At 32.8% G+C, this 20,259-nt stretch overlaps 1 protein-coding gene across 1 annotated transcript in view; it reads left to right on the top strand.

The window, feature by feature from the left end:
- rg (rugose) overlaps window positions 1–20,259 on the top strand; it is a gene marked incomplete in the record, with an annotated part of 134,311 nt that overhangs the window by 89,315 nt on the left and 24,737 nt on the right. The window contains 7 exon segments of the mRNA XM_067049779.1: window positions 2,781–3,942; window positions 4,023–4,094; window positions 10,480–10,648; window positions 11,929–12,082; window positions 16,099–16,278; window positions 18,582–18,710; window positions 20,063–20,170. Coding sequence (XP_066905880.1) covers window positions 2,781–3,942; window positions 4,023–4,094; window positions 10,480–10,648; window positions 11,929–12,082; window positions 16,099–16,278; window positions 18,582–18,710; window positions 20,063–20,170 — 1,974 coding nt within the window.

Raw genomic sequence — 20,259 nt, 5'->3', positions numbered from 1 at the left:
ACGTACCGCCATCTTGGTTTTGTTTTGAATCACGAAGTTATTATAGACAATGAAAATTGGTTAGCTTGCTTTTTGGATAAACAAAACAAATTAACAATCTTAAAATGATACATAAAATAAAACATATTAAAAACCCTTTATACATCAAAATATACTATTTACTAAAAAAAGAGCATATTACAATATATATGTATTATGATTGCGTATAGATTAATTTTAACATCTGATTTCTTATATATTAGGGTCCCCTTATATGTTTTTTAAGACGCAGAAAAAGAAAATGCTATCAATTTTAGAATCGTGTATTAATTTATTCTAACTTTTCTGATTTCTTACATATAAGGGTCTATTTTTATGTTTCTTAATACGCAAAAAATGAAAATGCTATCGATTTTAAGATCACATATCGATTTATTTTAATTTTTCTGATTACCAAAATGTTAAGGTGCATTTATATGTTTTGGGATATTCAAAATATGAAAATGCCATCAATTTTAAGATCACGTTTTGATTTATTTTACCTTTTCAGATTGCAACATTCTAAAGTCCCTTTATATGTTTTAAGAGATGCAGAAAGTTCCTCCTCAGCTTAGTTTGAAGGTGTTGCTGATAAGTTTCACACACTTCAGGATTTTTCAGTTCATTAACATTGAATTTCTTCACAGCTTCCCCAATGTCCGAGTTCCGTTTTGTGATAATCCGGGCACATATATACAGGTAATACCGAAGTACTGATCCGAATGCACATTTGCTCCTTTATATGTTCTTACTCCAGTTAAATTGGACCTGTGACGAGAGCTGATTAGGATATGGTCGATCTGACTGGGAAACGCTCCATTGGGTGATGTCTAGGTTGCTTTGTGTATATTTTTGTCTGGGAACATGGTACTTCTGACCACCAGATCGTGAGTGTTCGCAAAGTCAATCACTCTTTGGCCATTGTCATTTGTGTTCTGATGAAGACTGAAGGTTCCAATTCTTGGTAGGTGTATTCTTTCCATGCCTATTGGGTGTTCAAGTCTCCTAGAACTATTTTAGCATCTTAAGTTGGACAAATCTTGAGGGCTTTAGAGAGTCTTCGTAAAACCTCTCCTTCTCTTCTTCAGATGACCGTTATGCATGTCATTTAATTACTGAGATATTATATGACAATTAATTACTTATATATTAAGGAATATTCCCTTAAGACGTAGGTAGCATAATCTAGGTGGGGATGAGGTAAACTTGGTTGCTAATTGCTAATTGCTTCCTTTGACGATAAATCCAGTTCCATGTATATGATTGGTTTCGTGGCAGCTGTAGTATATGGTATGGTACCTCTTTTCAAGGGTGCCATTTCCAAGCCAGCAGACTTCCTGGATCACTACAATGTCATTGCGATAGTTGTCAATTTGCTCAAAGAGCGTCCACAGGGCTCCGAGTCTATATAAATCATTATAGATAGCAGTGGATAGCATGATCAAAAACCAACTTGTTTATTTTTAAGTGACGAGGCGTTTTGTAGCCACTTCGACTGATCGAACTTAGTATTTGATTAGGAACTCTTCCTCTCCATACATTTTTTTTATTATCGAACCATAACCCAGTATTATGCCGAGCTGAAGTGGCTCTATCCATCCTTCCGATGCCAGTATTTTCTAGTTTCCTTTCTATTCCAAGTAATTAGTACTCAACACCTTCCTATATCCTAGAAAGCCTGCAATTTAAATTCTCAGTCCAATCCCCTTCTACCAGGTCCTGTTTATCTGACATCTACCCCCCACCTCACCAAACTGCTGCGTTTGATGAATCGTTTTTTACCCAAGCTGCATATCTCTGGAACTCCATTCCCTCTTACATACGTCATGTACCAACCCTTCCCTCATTTAAAACCCTTCTATTTAACTACCTTTTACTTCACTAATCTAATCCATTATTATAATAGTACAAATATTTTGTAATTACTTTTTTATTTTGTTTTTATTTAGTCAGTTAGTTTTTTAATTTTTTTTTCTTCTTTATTTATAAGTTATAATTAAATGTGACCACACTGTTTTTTGGCCAATATATGTCTCATTATAAAATTAAAATTACCTTTGTAATTGTTCTGAAGTGACCTAGTCTCAGAATAATAAACTATTTTTCATTTCAATACCATGGAGTCCACCAGGTGCCTCGAGTAGATGGAAATATGTTTATATATATTCTATAGCATTCAACCGCAACTCTAGCTCTTTCTCTCTCTCTCTGTCTGGTTTGGGGACCTCCTTAGAGAACAACGTAAGTACCGACTTTACTGGTGTAATGGATCCCCTTCTTTCAGACTCTCAGACTTATGTTTAGTACCACAAGGAAGATGACAGTTGGGTTGACAAACCCAGGAAGGACTGGGAATTTTCAAGCATAGGCACTGTGTCCTGATTGTTCCGTTAAGAGGGGAGGGACTCCTGTGCCCATCTCACTTTCTAATCCTGTTACCTTACCTATATGCATTCCACATCTTAAAAAATAAATAAACACAAAGTAAAATATATGGTTGATAGTAGAAATTGCTATAATTTCAGGTAAAAAAAGATGAAAGAGATAATACTTTAAAAAGTTCTGTATCTAGGTTCTGTAATTTCTGAGAGCATATTTACATTCTATCTGTTAATTTGTGATAAGTGGTAGCAATAAAATAATATATTACAGTTTACATATATTTCATCAATAATAATAATTCATCTCTTAGCACTTTGTTTATAATAGTCTGTTGACTTTCTTAAATCCTAATTTTATGTATTATATATTTATTTTCTCAGGAATTGACGGAAAACACTAATACTGAAAATGAAGTAAAAAACAAGAGCTCCGATGATAGTTCTAAATGGACAAAAGATGAGGTACAAAAGCTTCAAAAAGTTCAAGATTCACCAACTGCTATGACCTTAACTTTACATGACATTGGAGAAATCAATGTGCCTGATGTTGATAATACAACTGTTCAAACTGGAGGCCAGGAATCATACACATTAGACTCTGGTAATGTTAGTTTGGAAATAGGTAAACTCGAAATGGAAAACAGTGAGGAAGAACTGAAGTTCAGAGATAATATTTTTAATGCAAATGAGAATATGTTGAAAGTAGAAGCAGAAGACATGGCAATTTTAGAAAATTTTTGTGAATTAAATAGAGTAGGAGACAGTGATAATTCTGAAGTTTATCTAACACCAACGGGTACTGATGGTGAGAGAAAAGACGACTCACAAAACACAGAACTTAGTAGTGAAATTTATTCCGTCCAAAATAGAGAAGATTCTGAGGTGAGTTGTGTTTCAAGTAATGAGATTGTTGTAACTGAGGTTGTAACTTCTAATGATAGTTGCTCAAATAACTCACTTGAAAAATCTGATGAAGATTCCGGCATTCCCGAGGTAGTTGATAAAATACCGTCCACAATATTAGAAAATAATGAAATAGACAATTCAGATGGTGCCTCAAAAGTATCTAGTTTTCCAGATTCTAAAACAACAGAAGCTCAAGTTTTTGTAAATTCTTTAAATGGAACCATTGATAAATTGAATAATATTGAAGGTGTTGAGTCTGGTAATAATGTTGAAACAGTTGGAAATGATGTAGAAAACAACAAAAATTCAAATGAAATGGATACAGAACAAAATCCTATTGTTTCTGAAACATCATCCATTCAAACTGAAGATAAAATTAGTAAAGTTATTGAGGAAACAACAGAGGATATTGAACTTAAAGAAAACAATATTGTTGAACCAGATACATCAACCAGTACAACAAATCAGGAATCAAGTGAATTGGAAGAAAGTTCTGGAAGTAGCACATTAAAATTATACACTACTGATAGTGACGCATTTATTACAACTGATAAAAGTGAAGAAAATATAGCTCCACTTGAACAGAATTTAGAAGATAACAGTAATAGCAGTAAAGTTGAAAGTACTGTCATTCAAGGTATGTTAGTTTTTAAATTACAAAGAAATTCATATTTTTGTCCATTATACATACACATGTTTTTGTTTTTATTTTTATAGTTCAAACGATCCAAGAAAGAAAACCTAGTAGTTCATCAATGTCAACACAGGTTGAACCTGGTCATTTACAAGGTTTTTATTTTAATGGAATTCTTAAATGCCATCTTTAGTGGACTATAAAGATTCAATGAAACTTAACGATGCAATATTCTTACCATTTATACAACTGATAGGTGAAAGTTTTGTTTTTCTGTGGGCTATTGACTTAGATAAAGTCACTAAAGTTCTAAGTTTTAGAAAAAACAACTGTAACCTCTTCGTGGAGTCAAAGAGGCTAATAATTCATTTCATTAGCATTTGGTATTTGAAAGTTTTATAAGTCTTCCAGTATTGCTATTATAATCATTCACTGTTCTTCAAACAAGAATTATGAATTGTCATTTATGTTAGTAAATGTTTCAATTTTATTGACAGCTCTATAAAATATTTGGAAGATTATTTTTGCATTTTAGTAGCATTACCTAAAATATTTATAAAATTGCAAATTACATATCTTCAAATAACTTTTAATTGAGTGTAACATTACTGAAATTATTATCTTTTTTATCATCATGTAATGCCCACCAATATTAGTTTTTGTATGTTTGACAGCAAACTAAGGTAGTAACATTGTATTAGATTGGATTATGTATGATATTTCAGTTCCTCGAGGGTATGAGGCAGATAAAAATAAACTTTAATAATATTATTTTTATGCAAAATTACTTTCATTTGCTTCAATGTAATTCTTCCATTGCCAAACAACTTTTTTTTTGTTTTATCCCTTGTCAAGGAAATTTTCTGGCTTTGATGAAAATTTTGCCTCATTTTTTATTTAGGAATGTTTTATTTTTTTAAACAAGCACCTAACATATTTACCTGAATTGTCTTGAACTGACTACTCTTTTTCTAGTGCATTTGATGCATTTTTAAAAATCAAAATATTCTGTGATGGAAACATGATAGAATTTGTATTCTGGATTTTATTGAATCAAAACCTAAAGGTTTCTTTGAACAAGAGATAAAAAATATTGAGCATTAGGAGAAATTTATTGAAGCCAACAGAAGTTATTTTAAATAAAAATAATATCATGAAAGTTTTTTTCTCATACTCTAGGAACTGACATATTGTTTGTTCCAACCCAATATTAGACCTGAAAACATCAATGTTTCTAATTATCAAAAGACTTATAGTAAAAATCAAATTGTATATGTCTCCCATCAATTCAGATTGAAATATTAACTATGTATTTGATATTTAATAATAACATGAAACACAGGTTTTAAAAACATAATAAAGGGGAAATAAAGATGTTCCTTATATCGAATTGGATTATGATATAAAATTCCAAGATATTGATAGAAAATATAAGTGAATTAGATTACCCCTATTTGTGAAAAAGGTAATTTAAAATAAAAACTTTTTGGTTAACTTTTTAATTACTTGTAAATAAACTTCAGATGATATATCTAGATAAAATTGATTATAGGTATTCATTTTTAATATTTATGGAGTAAAACTTTTTTACACTGTGTCTCAATATGTTGTTAAATACTCTGGTGTATTGCTTTTATAGGATCCTTTTTAAATAATCCTTTACCACATGCAGTTATGAATAAATTCAACCTTTTTTTTTCATTATGATTTGAGCTTGATCCTTGGTGTTAAAAATTTGATTTAATTTTATATCCTAAAATATTTATTATTTAGTCCAGATATGGTAGTTTATTTTTTTTTTTTATAATAAATCCTTAATGGATTTTCTCAACTTTGTAGTTAAAAGAAAATAGTAGAAATAAATTGTATTTGTTTTAGAAAAAATTGGTGTGTAGTAATCTGGCCCAAAAGTGGTTTTTCATTTTTAAAATATGAATTTTTTAAAACTAAAAATGGTTAAAAAGAGAGGTAAAATAAGTTTTGAACAATTGAAATTAATCAACAAATTTTTGAAAAAAAAATTAATAAAAACTACAAAATATGTTCATTATTGGTCATTTAATTACAGTGCTTGTATTACAAGAGCTTGTTCAGGGGTTTCAATTGTGACTTTTATTGATACCGACATACAATAAAAATTTTATACAAAAAAATTATACTTTTGCAGAAATCGTGAATATGTAAAAATAGGTGTTCTTGAAAAACAGCTTGAACAATGCTTAAAATGTTTCTGCAGCAATTTTTCATAACACAATTCGTTTACTAAGAGTTTCTCCGTAGTCATATTATCATGAAATATATGAAAGGTTCAGATATGTGTGGTCTCCATCCGTTTTCCCTTGATTGCACAGGACATATGTAGGATTCCAAGCCTGGCCTATCTTGTGAAGGTGATTCAGCAGATAGTCGTGTCCAAATTTTAGGTGGAAGCAGGCTATTGCATCTTTTCTTGGGAGGTCAGCTGCGATTGGGTTTTGTATTAAATTCTTATATTTTTTCCCTTCCTCCTCTTCCATTGTGTTGTTTTAGTTTTCTCCTTAGTTATGGTCCTAATTATTCTTTTTATGGAGTCATAGGATCTTGAATGGATTGGTCGTGGCAAATTTGTCCCCTCCCTGGCAAGACTATCTGCCTCTACATTTCCTGGAATCTCGGATTCCACTGTAGGACCACATTAGTGCCTTGGAGTATCAGGTCGTAGAGGAGGGATTTACATTCCAAAACAGCTCTTGATATACATTCGTGTGTGTCAGTAACAGCAAGGATAGCTGCTTGAGAGTTAGTAAAGAGAAGAGCATTCCGGTCTTGCCTTTTAGACAGTGTTTTTAAGGTGATGAGAATAGCTGTTATTTCACTATCGAAGTTTGTACCTTCTTCACCTACTGCACTGTTGAATTGGAAATCTCTTGAGTATAACCTTGCTCCACCATTTCTAACGGTTGATTCAGCTGATCGGTCCATACAAATGTGAAGCCATTCCTGAGGAGGATACTTCTGAGCTATTGTTTTCAGGACTATTGCTTTTAACTTATAGCCAGATGTTGTTTCTGTATCCTCCTTGTGGGGGAGTTGTAGCACTGCCTTGCTTGCATAATAGTGGATTGGGAAATGTGTCTGTATAAATGGTTGCCTCTTTGTTCAAGCAAAGTCTTGGCTTTCAGCATAAAGAATTTTTATGTCTTGAGCCGTTGAGTTGGAATTTTGTAGTTATTCCAAAGCCCTTGGTCCGTTCTTTGCATTCGCTCGTGAAGACACTTTGCAGCTCACTCACATTGTTTAGAAAGAAGTTCTATTGTGGTCTGCAACTCCATAGCTGCGACGGTAGTATAACGCAGAACACCCAAGATTAGACTCAGGGCTTTGTTTTTCTGGCTGTCCAACCTCTTTAGGAATGTATCAGCGGCAGTATAAATGACCTTGGTTAAATGGTGTTCTCAGGCTGGACGGACATAAGTCTTATATGTGAGACTCATCACATCCTGGGTGGCTCTCCATGTCTTTCATCCAAGACGTTTTAGGAGCTTAAGCCTTTTTTCTCCATCTCTTCAATTTGCCTGTATAGGTTCTTGGCAAGGAGGCATTATAGATGACTTCCAGCTCGTGCACTTTTTTCAACCATGTGAATAGTTGAAACTCAGTTTTATAGGTATTCACTTCCATTTCATTAGACTTAGCCCAATTGAAAAGCTTCATCATTGCCTCATTTATTATTGCTTCGAGTGCACTTATGCTATTACCTGTCGCATATATTAGAAGATCATCAGCAAACAGGAAAGAAGATATTCTAGGTATTTTCTCGAGCACAGTCACTAAGTCATCTTTTATTATATTAAAGAGTGTGGGGCAAAGGACAGATCTTTGAGGTGTTCCATGGCTAAAAGTTCTAAAACTTGAATACCAGAAAGACTGTCTGACTTGGTACATTTTTCCATTGACATTCTCTTTCAGGAGTTTATTTAGAAGGACTTTCCTATAGACTCTGTTAAAAGCAGTTCTAAAGTCAACTTAAACTGAAAGAGTATGTTGTTTGCATTGGAAGCCGCCTTTTACATCCTCACTGAATCTAGCCACCTGCCAAGTTGTACCTTGGTGGTATTAAGGAAGTCAAAAAATGTAAGTTTAGCATTTGCATCCAGATATTCATCTGGATCAAGGAACTTTGATAAGATGTCATCAGGACCGTTGCTTTTCCCCTTCTTTGTTTGCGCCAGAATAAGATCAAGTTCTTCAAAAGTGAAGTCGTCTTCAAAGAGTTGTCTTTCAAAGGAGTTCAGACATAAGATTAGTGGTGTGGTGTTATTCTTTCTATTTTTTTCTGTTGGTTTGTAGTTAAAGGTCCTGGCAAAGAATTCACATAAGATCATAGCTATGGAAAGTTCAGAAAATATCTCCCTATAATTAAACTTGAGAGGGTTGTTCGTTGGACCTTTTCCACCATTCAGCTTTGAAATAAATCTGTGTGCTTTCACCTCATCTCTCTGAAAGTCCAGATTGGACAGAAGTTTTCTAAATGCTTTTCTTTTGGCTTGAATAATGTTGGACTTTAGGGTTGCTGTAATGTGTTTAGCCTGGCAATATCCACCAGTTTTTTTGAACTTTCAACATCTTTTCTAGCTACATCCCTGTTTTCTTTTAATTTCTGGAGATTATCATTCCAGAATGGGGAGTACCTCTTAACAAAACCCTGAGGAATAAATTGCTTAGCACACTCGAGAATTGCCACTTGAAATCGTTCACAGCTTGTATTGACACTCTTATTAATGATTTCAGAAATTATATGTGTGTGGGTGAGTTGAGAGAATTTATTCCAATCTGCCATTTTAAAATTCCATCTGAGCATTTGAGGTTCTGAACTACTGATTGATTTGGAGGGTCTATTAAAGTAGGCCAGCAGTATTTTGTGAACAAATGCTCCTGGCGGAAGGGCAACTGTATTTGAAATCAGCGGACTAATTTGCAGATATGCCAATAAGAGGTCAGGATGAGAGCTGTTACTTCTATGATCCATTAAAGTGGGCTTGGAGTTTTCGTTTTCCTCAAAGCCAATCATATTTGTGTCAATCAATTCCTCCACAGTTTTTCTCGCTGAGTTTGAATTAATGTGGAATATACATTGAAGTATCCAATCAAAAGGGATTTTTCAGTCCAAGAGTCTTCCAACCAATATGAATTTGGGTTATTATTAGAGGGTTATAGACTAAAAATATTTGGTGGTGGAGGTTGCTTGACCATAGATTTATTTCAACTCCTTCCAATTTATGATTTGCATCCATTTCCTTTTTAATTTGGAACTTGGCCACGAAAGAAGACAATTATCCCTGATGCTATCTGCCTAGCTCTTGGAAGTGAGTAAATTTGGTATTCTGGGTACTTGCAGTGTTCTAGAGAATCAGCAGCAGCGCCTGCTTCAACAATCCAAGAAAGGTCAGTTTTATCATAAAAGGAAGATGGTCCGGTCCGGGTGTGGTCAAAGAATAAAAACTCAAATAGTCTTAAAACTATTTAATATAAGCCAACATTTCGTAATTCTTTCATAATTCTTCTTTCTTTCTATATTTTGCATTTCAGAAGTTTATTTTCCTCCTATATCTTTTATTCATTTTTTAACCCCCCCTATACTTACTTTTAATAATAATAATCCCCTTCTATTATGTATACTCGTATTATCATTTGCTTAATATTTTCTTTAATTTGCTAATAATCTTTACTTTAGCATAATTTTCAAATGTAACATATTTTAACCACCAATCCCCCCCCCCCACTCACTTTTTCCTGTAAACCTATCATTCTTGTGTTCGTCTTCCATTGGCAGGTATGTTTCCTTCTTGTTCATTATCTTCCTTTAGTCTTGATTTTACTCTTATTCCCTTTTCCATCTTTTAGAGTTTACTATATTTTATATTTCTTTTTTATCTGTTGTTATTTCTGTTTTCATTAATTGTCAAAATACCTTTTGCTATTCTTATTTAATTTTATATTTCACTGAACATCTATTTTTTATTTTTTAATGTATATTGTCCAGTTATTTTTACCTCATTTAAGTGTTTTTATCTTTTTTAGCTCTGATGAAGCCCTCCAATGTGGGGCAAAATGTTGGCTCGTATTAAATAGTTTTATGACTATTTGAGTTTTTTTCTTTGACCGCACCTGCACCATCTTCCTTTTATTATCACACATGATATATCATCGATCTTCCAATCAATTTTATCATTTGGTTGGTTATTCAGAGGCATAACAAGGATGAGATCACACCACCCCTTATTTCTTTTAAATGTTTTTCCAATATAAAAGATACATCTAAGCTATACATAATAACTTTTGTTGACCTGCTCGTTTTTATTCTTTTGTTTTTCTCCAAAATAACATTTTTTTAAATTAAAAAAATATATGGGCAATTTTTGTTTACAAAAATAATGTTTTTTAATATATTATAATTTTTAGCATTACAATTATAAAATTAATTGGAAGTAAGCTTTTTGATTTTTTTAAAACAATTTATTTTTAATCTGTGGTTTTGTATATCATATTATGTTTTTCCAGAAGTCAAAAGGACAAAGGGAGTACAAGAATCCAATGGGCGGCCAATGTTCAGTCCTGGACCATCTAGGCCACCCTTCCGGATTCCTGAATTTAAGTGGTCATATATACATCAGAGATTATTATCTGATGTTTTATTTTCAATTGAAACTGACATTCAAGTTTGGAAAAGGTAGTATCATATGTGATGTTTTTAGCTGTATCATTTCAATTAGTTTTCCTAGTGCTACTATTCACTAATGGTTGGTGATCTATTATGTAACTTGTTAAATTTAGGCTATTAATTACAATTTCTTATTAGGCGGTATTGGTAATAAATAATCTTTACTTTCATTAACTCATTGAATATTTATGAGTGAGTATTATAATTATTGTTTTGTTTTTAGTTCAAAATATTTGCCTTGAGAGTCAGCGACCTTTTTACAAATAATTTTAAGATGGGTTGTTTAGTGTCTCAAAATAGGCAGTGAAGTTGTATTATTTTCTTCCTTTAAAAACTCTAAAAGGAAGTTATATTGTGAGATCTGTTTGATGTATAATATCCAATTATATATTTTATTTTTTCATTCCTTTTTCTTTTATATTTTCTTGATAATTTTTTGGTTCTTTTTATAGTTTTTTCCCTTTTATTGTATTTATTTCAGAAATGAATGAATATGTTTTGTTTTTTAGTTTATAGCATATTGTTGCTTAGTTAAATTTTTTTTTAACTGTTTTGTCAGAAGCTAATACATAAATATTTTTGTTGTGTACTGCTGATATTTTTTTTCAATATTTCTTTTATGAATGGAAAACTATTAAATATTTGAAAATTATTGGTTTAATTTATCATCTTTCTAAACTTTATTAATAAATTTATTGGTCATAATATATGTAGGGTGGACTGTGGCAAATGTGTAAATGATTTGAAAAATAGCACCAGTTGTATATGAAGTCATTAAATTTTTTCATGTGGTGTTCTCAACATTTGATAATTGATATATAGGACAATGCAGGAAACTTAGCATGCCCTACAGTTGTCAAACTTGACTGGTTTCTAAGAATAGTGTTTCCATAGGAGAAGCACTTTCATGTTTTGCATTGGAGGGAAGCATGTACTTTATTTTTACCAATCTGTTCCTTTTTACCCTCCCTGACAATATTTTAAATATTATAAGATCTAAAGGCCCTTTGCCTCAACTGACTCAGGAAATGTTTACCATGAAGATCATTTTAAAAAAATTCCAAGGAAGTATCAGTGTGATTGTAAAAGCTCTCATAATTATGTAATCTGCATTTAATCAATTATTTAAAAAAAAAAAAAGTAGCAAGTAGAACTGAAATTACTGTCCTGCAAATGAGAACTGAAATCAACTGCTAAATTTTTGAGGCACTATTACCATATTTCACCCTATTATAAGCTTAATAATTTATGGTATTTTTAGTTTTATTAATAATGTAACTCATTTTCAGTCATTCTACAAAATCCGTCCTTGATTTTGTCAATAGCAGTGAGAATGCTATTTTTGTTGTTAATACTGTTCATTTGATATCACAGTTAGCTGATAACTTAATTATTGCCTGTGGTGGTCTCCTTCCTCTTCTTGCTTCAGCAACCTCTCCTAGTGTAAGTATAAATATATTTATTTATATTGATTACTTTTTTCCATTACTGTTAATGTATATCTTTTTTGAGGATCTTGAGTTTCAGTCAATAATATACAACTGTGAAAAAAGTTGGGCTTGATTCCAATTCTGTATGGATGGACTTAGAGGTAATCATGTCCTGTCAAAAGTCTGAATTATTGAAAGTATAATTCTAATATTATTTTAATTAAATTATGTTTAAAAAAAAAGAAAACTCAGATGTACTTATAATAGTTGAAAATTGTTGTCTTCATGTTAAACTAGTGAATAAATGGTGAATTATACTGAACTGGAACAAGTTTTGAGATAATATCAAGCAAGAGGAAATGGTGAGAGGTTAGCTGTAAATGGAATATTTGTTTTTCCTTGACCTTAAACTGACCCTTTCAGCAGGTTGTCAGTTTCTTTCTGTTTTTATATATTCATTATAAATTTATTAGTGTTGTTTATTATTAATTATGTCTTTGTAATTATTAAATCACCATTTCTTCTACCTATTCCCTCTTAGTATCTTCCCAAGATTTATTCTAGTTACTTATAGTTCACTATTTATGTAGCTGTTTAATTTAGAGAACATCAACTTCCAACACTTGTAAGTTAAATTTAATCTTTATTTTTTTTTTAATGTTCTAAATTTATGTTATGTATGTTTATGATTTTAGTCCTTAATAATTATTTAAAAAAGTGTTTGTTTCTCTATTGGGCATGAATATAATAACAATAAATTTTCTAAACATTATCAAGATGTAGTCTATATCACTGAATGAGCCTCAAGATCCTCAAAAAAACTTGTATAAAATATTTTACATATGAGCCTTCAATTTTTGCTGACAAGGAGCCAGCTATCTGTGAAATGTTGCTTCTTTTCCTTTTAGTTGTTGGTGAATGATCAATTCTAACTAAACTTTGAAAATTACCACCTAGCTCCTCATAAAACACACATGCTGATTTTCAACTTTTACAGAAGTAAAAACCCGATCATGGTCAGGGCAGTGTGGACTTGATGTCTCTAACAGCAGCCAGAGCTAAACTCTGTGGTTGAAAACAAGAGTAATTTACCTTCTTTTGGGTCTAGATGGATAGGAAGTGAATGAATAGGCAGGATTTGAAGGTGGAGCAACGAATAAATGGGATTCAGATGTTGAATCGTTCAAAGCAATTGATTAAATGTTTTAGTTCAGCCTCGAGTTCCCCAGTCACCTCCATGTGCCTTAAAACAGTAATTAAAGTGAGGGAATATCAAAGATGTGACTAGGAGCCTGTGGTTTTCAAAGGTAATAGCTGGCAAAGGTTGTTTAGGCACTGTGAGGTGGAAAGGCACGACAGGAGATATCAAAAACATGTTTTTTCTAGCAAAGGGTTTGATTAAAGGTTATTCTTAGGTTTTTGATGGTTGAATAGAATTTTATGGGATTATTATCTTGGAACAAGATTTAAATATAAAGTAAGGTTCTAAGGAGGTGATGAGAACCTACTACAATAGCCTTAGTCTTCTCTAAATTCAGCTTAAGCTTGTTTTCTTCAGCCCAGTGATTAGTTTGATTCTAGTTGTCATGAAGTTTTTTTCATGGCTATTGATAGGTGGGATTGTGAGAAAGACAGATAAATTTGGAAATCATTAGCATACATATGGTATTGGGAGTTATGGTAGAGAAGTTCCTTAATGTAGATGGCAAATAGGGTGAGGAATAGTGATGAACCTTGAGGGACACTACAGAAGATGGACAGTTCCTTGGATGAAGGTTGGCCTGGGATGGCTACATAACGGGACCAATTTGAAAGGAAGGACTTGAACCAGCACATGGCACTGTTGCATAAGAAAAGGTTTTGAAGTTTGGTTAGAAGGATTATATGGCCAACTGGATCAAAACCTTTTACAAAAGGATTAGGATAGTTAATTCTTGGTATTCATATTAATATGTAAAGGAGTGGTCATGGGTATTCTGAGGTATGCTTCCCCCACCTGAAACCGGAATCTCTCCGGAGAAGAGAAGATTGGCGACAATCCAACGGACGGCATTGCTTAGAGCCACCAAGGCATACCGGAGTGTCTCACATAAGGCGATGTAAGTTTTAGTGGAAGGGGTACCTCTCTACCTTCTCCTGCAGGAAGAAATGATGATGTTTAAATTCGAGAGAGGGCTTGGCAGGTCTGTCAGCCAATCTTCAGGTAAGGATTGACAAGGGCCCAAGTAAATGAAAAACCATTCTCTGGGAGGACACCACTGAAGAATGGAACCGGTGTTGTATGACGAGCCCCAAAGGTGCTACCTCAAGAAAATATTTCCTCACCGTTAGGATGAAGCAAAGTTGGTCCTCCCAGACTACTGGCTCTCTCAATTTATCATGGGGCATGGCGGATTTCGAGTCAAGCTTCATGGCCACGGGATAGATATCGACCCCCTATGCCCAAGTTGTGGTGTTCCGGAGACAGCCGAGCACATCTTCATAGACTGTGCCATTTTTGATGCATTATGGGCCAGACTGCTGAGGGAAACCGGACTCTACACCCTCACAGAGAACGACCTCCCTCAGCTAGTAAGCAAATAAAACTACCTACCCACCCACTTTATTGAACCAAGCCACTTCTATATTTGTCAAAGAAGAAGACCAGCCCCTGGAATGCCTGCGGGCAGAAGACTGAAAACTAATAAAACTTTTAAGAAAACTGAAATTAACTGCGATTTGAAGGTCATTGATTTTTAAGGAAACCAGATTGCGTTGAATAGCCTTGAAATATAGGGATAAGAATGGACCATAAACAAAATAAATATTATATGTTCAAACACTTTTTTTTATTTTATTTTAATTGACTATTACTTTGTCCATAAATTAAAAATATTACTGAATTAGTAATTAATTTAATATTTTTTTTTATTATTGTAGATAGTGTCCTTTTTGCCTTGTTATTCTTATGATAATAGGTCAACAAAATAACATTAAATTAAAATTAATTACAGAATTTAAAAAAAGTTAAATTTATTTTTCTTCTTATTAAATTCCAGTAGAACCCATGTGTGTTAAAAATAATATTAATTATTCAATTGTGATGAATTATTTTAGAAAATATTAAATAATAATAAAAATATAAATTTACCATCAGTGGCTGGTGAGATCAATTTTCCTTTTATCAGCCATGATTGTTGATAAAAATCATCAGATAATCTAAAATCAAATTATTTTGGAATTTTTCAAAAATTATCGACTTAAAATTCAATGTACTTTGAATTCAATAATTATCAAATTTGGCATTTTAAAGTTTAAAATTATAAAAGCGAGTGAAAATGCTTTATTTAGAAACAATGCGCCCCAAATTCAAGGAGTTGATACATACCCAACATAGCAATCTTTTATTTTATTTTAGTTATGCTTTTCATTCCATCTACTCGTTATAATGCAATATTATTATCATAACTAAATTATAATACATGTGTATTTTCTTTTTGTTAATGTAAATTCTAATAGTTTACTCTTATCCATATTACAAAGCAAGGAGTTACCTTTGAAAACAATCTTGAAATTCAATTTAAGATATTCATCACTATTTACTACTACTTTATCAATATTTACTAATATTTTTAATATTAAGTGCCCTGTGGTTCTAGAATCACATTCACTAGTTGCCAGAAGTCTTTGCATGGTTCTTGAACCATGTGCACCTTGAAAATTATAATGTGAGATTCACATGGTCATCTCTAAATGAAAAGCCTTGAAGAATGTATGCAACTTATTGTTTGGAAATTTAGGAAAAAATTCAATAAATATAGCTTACTTAAGCAGAAACCTGTTTTTTCATTTGACTATACATTCATGTGTGTGAATCTTTAACCTTTGTACAATTTTCAAAAAGAAAATGTATTTTACTTATTTGTCTCATTACTTTTCTTATTTATCAGATCAACAATATTCTTATTTTGTTGGTATATTTGTTAATTTTTCTCTAAGATTATTTTAATTTTATTTTAAATGATTTTTTTTGTTTTATCATCATTGCAGAGTGAATTAGATGTTATGGAGCCTACTCAGGGAATGCCTATTGAAATTGCAGTATCATTTCTACAACGACTTGTCAATCTAGCAGATGTTTTGGTATTTGCAAGTTCATTAAACTTCGGAGAGCTAGAGGCTGAAAAAAATATGTCAAGTGGCGGAATATTGAGACAATGCCTCCGTTTGGTATGTTTTAAGATTTAATCTTGTAATTAGTGGTTGTGAGATAAAATATGAATTTAGATTGGAGTGATGAAAGCTTTACATTGTTATTATTGTGATAAAATGTCTTGAGACATATTATTACCTATGTATTGAAGACAGCTTAAATGGATTTTACTTGTATATGTTATGTTAATTTGTTTTTAAATTTCCATCTAGTTTATGATTAAATTTGGAGATGACTGCGGTGGTTAAGTTTCTGGTTCTGCCATTCTGTATGTTGGATATTGTAATTATTTTAGTGATACATAAGAGATCTACTGATTTTTAAAAATTTAATGTAGGTGTTTTTAGAATGCTGACTTATTATTCTGTTCTCATTCACATCTTTTATGCCAAAATTGGTAAAATTAAAATGGTAGGAAGTCCTGGTCTTCTCCAATGAAGACTTCTGTACAGCCACCATCCATTCCTATACACTTTATATACATAGTTCTATTCTGAACAAAGCCACATTGTTAACTCATCTAAAGAAAGGCTTTCGATGTTACTATAACCCTGTTGAGTGGTTGTTGACCCCTGTTTGGGGGGGAAATGAAATGATAATATTTTATTCTCCATTTTCCATAAGTATTTTGTAATCCATATTCTGTGTATCAACTGTTCCATAAATAATTTGACGGTCAGCAGTGCAACAATTCTTATACTTTTTTTTCATCATGCCAGACAAAATTTAATGAAAAAAATATACAAAACTGTAGCCAATTATTTCATAGAATTGGAATAACAACAGGATTTACTGATCCCATAATGATAAAACATTACCTGTTGTAATCTCATTACAAATACATGATACTTATGACTGAAATGGTCTTACTAATAACACTCATTACTTTTTGTTTTACTCCCTTCCTGGCCATTTCTGACATATAGGGGAAGGAAGGGGAGATATTCTCTTACATGTTACTATCCTATTCTTACCAGAATGGAAAGGTTAAGTTTTTATTCTGCTGGGCTGCCATGAAATAAAAGTCAACTTGTTCAGGCTGTAATCTAATTGATACTGCTGCTATTTCATGGCCGTGAAGGTGACCCCTTAACACACTTGGCTACAATGGTCTCAGTAACACTCACCCCACTGCTTCCTTTCCCCCTCGTCTTAGAATTTTTAGTAAATGGGGTGGACAGCCCCATATGTTAGACCCAGTCATCATAGAGGACCTATCTAGCTTACAATCTTGAATGGACAGTGGAGAATTTCCTCCAAATGGTGCCCTTTTTTGCTTATCACCTACTATTTATTTCAATAGAGTCCTTCCTCAGCATATTCATCCATAGGTATGAGGTCTCACCAATCCTCTCCTGTAGCACTACCAGCCCTTGCCATGACATCTTTCTTCAGGATGAGGTCCAGGGACATCACTCAGCCAGCATCTGCATTTGCTCCACCTCTTGCAACACCATTTTATAAGTCTTGGTGACTTATCAGAGCCTATCCCTGTATCGTGGCCAATCTTCTCTTCTGATCCTGTGTGAGGTTCTGATTCTACGCAGGGGATGCCTACTCGGTATACTCAAGATCACTTCTTTATTGATGCTCATCTTGGTGGGATACCTTAGATTCTCCCAAAATGCACCTTCTTCTATCCTACTCAGTCTGTTAAGTTACAAGATCACCTTATCCTTAAATACTCCAGGTGAGGAGTGGTGTCAAAGCCTCTTCTTATTCTCACATATAGGTACATTATAATTCCTGTACATAATCATTCCTTGTTACACGTAATAGTTTCTATTTTCTTTTGTTGAATTTTTCTCTTTAAAATCTAGTGAGGTTAACTAAGCAGTTACAGATTTTGATTATATTTCTGAGCCATTGAATAGAGTTGAGAAAATTATTGTCCAGTGAAAGTTTTTTGCTGGCTTAAACAAAAAATCATTTTATACTGAGTATTTAATGATCTAAAACAAGTGTACTTGGAAAAATTTCTCACCAGGCCTGGTGATTTGTAAGACTGTGTACTTGATTTTGTCTACTTTTACCTCTATTTCAAGTGTTTTTGCTGCTTTCATTTGTCCTAGAAATTCTTATATTACATTGTGGAAGAATAATCCAACGAATTAACTCTTGGATGTACTTTACCTTACACTTTATTATTCATGATAATTTTACAGCTAATTCAAAAAATGTACTTATTGCTTAAAAGTTCTAATTGCAAAATGGTGAATAACTCAAAAGTCTACTGCTACTCTATCACCAAACATATTTGTTATATTATATTGTTATATTACACTGTTGTGTTCTTTGTTGTGATATTGTATTGTTTCAGGTTTGCACTTGTGCTGTCCGAAATTGTCTTGAATGTAAAGAACGAAATCGACTTTTAAGTTCTTCGAATATAAATTCAAAGTCTACTCATTTGCAATCATTGATTCGTGGTGCTCAAGCTTCTCAGAAGGTAAAAATACTTATTAGTTTTTATTTTAATAAATAGAATAAGTGTAATTGTGCTAGTCTTAAAAAGAGTGTATGTAATTAATTCTTCAGGGATAGGAATTTATTTTTCATAAACTTTTGGAAACATCATGTAAAAAATATTCAATTGTTTTTCTTTATGGATAACCGAGAAAGGGAAAAAGTGAGCGTGACCATTTGGATTGTGCCATATTTGAACTTATAATCTAAGAAAACTGATTAAAGAAACAATATTGTCAGAGGCCTGAGGTATGAGATTGTAGTGGCAGAGAAGAACATAATCACTTTACATAACATGTTAATTTTCATTCATCTGACAGTTGCCTGAGTTAACATTAAAGTATTAAATACATTTAAGTAATTTATAGATTTAAGTTCAAGATATATTGCAGAGAAAAACTTGTGAAAATGAATATTTTTAAAAACCAAAAATTCATTTACTTTCACAATAAAAAAAATTGATATTTCAATTTTTTTTTAACGGGGCTGCACCTTGTCCACTGCATCCGTCTGGGTGCCTCATGCAGTTACCAGGCTGGTCCAGCCCTCCTGGTCTCAGTCTGGGTCAGCTTCCTCATCTTCGGGTGGCTTGCCGATGTTGGGCGGTCAAGCCCTTCCCATCATGAAATGAGTGGGGCCCACCACCTCATTCCACCCGTAAATGAACTCCCTGGAGAAGGGATAATTCTCTTCTTCTACCAAACAGGGAAAGTCTGACTCGGCGAGGGCATAAATCCCGGTCTTTCTCGACAGTCTGGCTCGGTGTCCTTCCATGGCAGAGCAATCTATTATTACGTGTTCTGCTGTTTCAGGAACTCTGCACGTTGGGCACCGGGGGTCAATGTTCTTTCGAATGTTCTGCAGCTTTCCCCGAATCCCCCATGTCCTGTTAGGATCTGTGAGACCCAATAGTCTGGGAGGACCCATTTAGCCTTCAATCTAGAAAAGACTGTAGGGAAGAATTTTCTCAAAGTAGCGCCCTTCTGGCTTGCTACCCACCTTTGTTTAATCTTCAGCAGTCACCTGAAAACTGAAGTAAAAAATGTCTGAAATGTAGGGAATGGGAAAAATCAATGGTAGGGTAGCAATAAAGCAATAGCAGGTAGGCCATTAATAAATGGTTAAGTTTGTTCTTCAGGGGTTAATTGTAATTATACTTATAAGTTCTAAGGCTTAATTTTAAGTGTAATTACTGCTTATTCAGTAGCAAGGCTTTGCAAATTTCATTAAATTATATATATATATTTTAATCTATAAGTTATAAAATTTAGTTATAAAATAATTAAGTTATAAAATTTAGTTAATTATTTTAAATTAAGTGACACTACATTTCAGGATTCCGGGGAAACAGTCCCTAGCCAGGGAAATCCTGTTAAAGATCCTGAAAAGCTATTGCAAGATATGGATGTTAACAGGTTAAGAGCTGTTATTTATAGAGACGTGGTATGTTTTTATAATTCTTAAAATATTACTTAAAATAACAGAATTTAGTGTAAACAAATTACAATTTAAATAAAAAATACAAGACAAGA

This window comes from Halyomorpha halys, unplaced genomic scaffold, assembly GCF_000696795.3.
Source record: "Halyomorpha halys isolate HHAL.00 unplaced genomic scaffold, Hhal_1.1 Scaffold1342.1, whole genome shotgun sequence".
In the NCBI taxonomy this organism is placed as follows: domain Eukaryota; kingdom Metazoa; phylum Arthropoda; class Insecta; order Hemiptera; family Pentatomidae; genus Halyomorpha; species Halyomorpha halys.
This window is presented reverse-complemented; position numbering and strand designations above follow the sequence as displayed.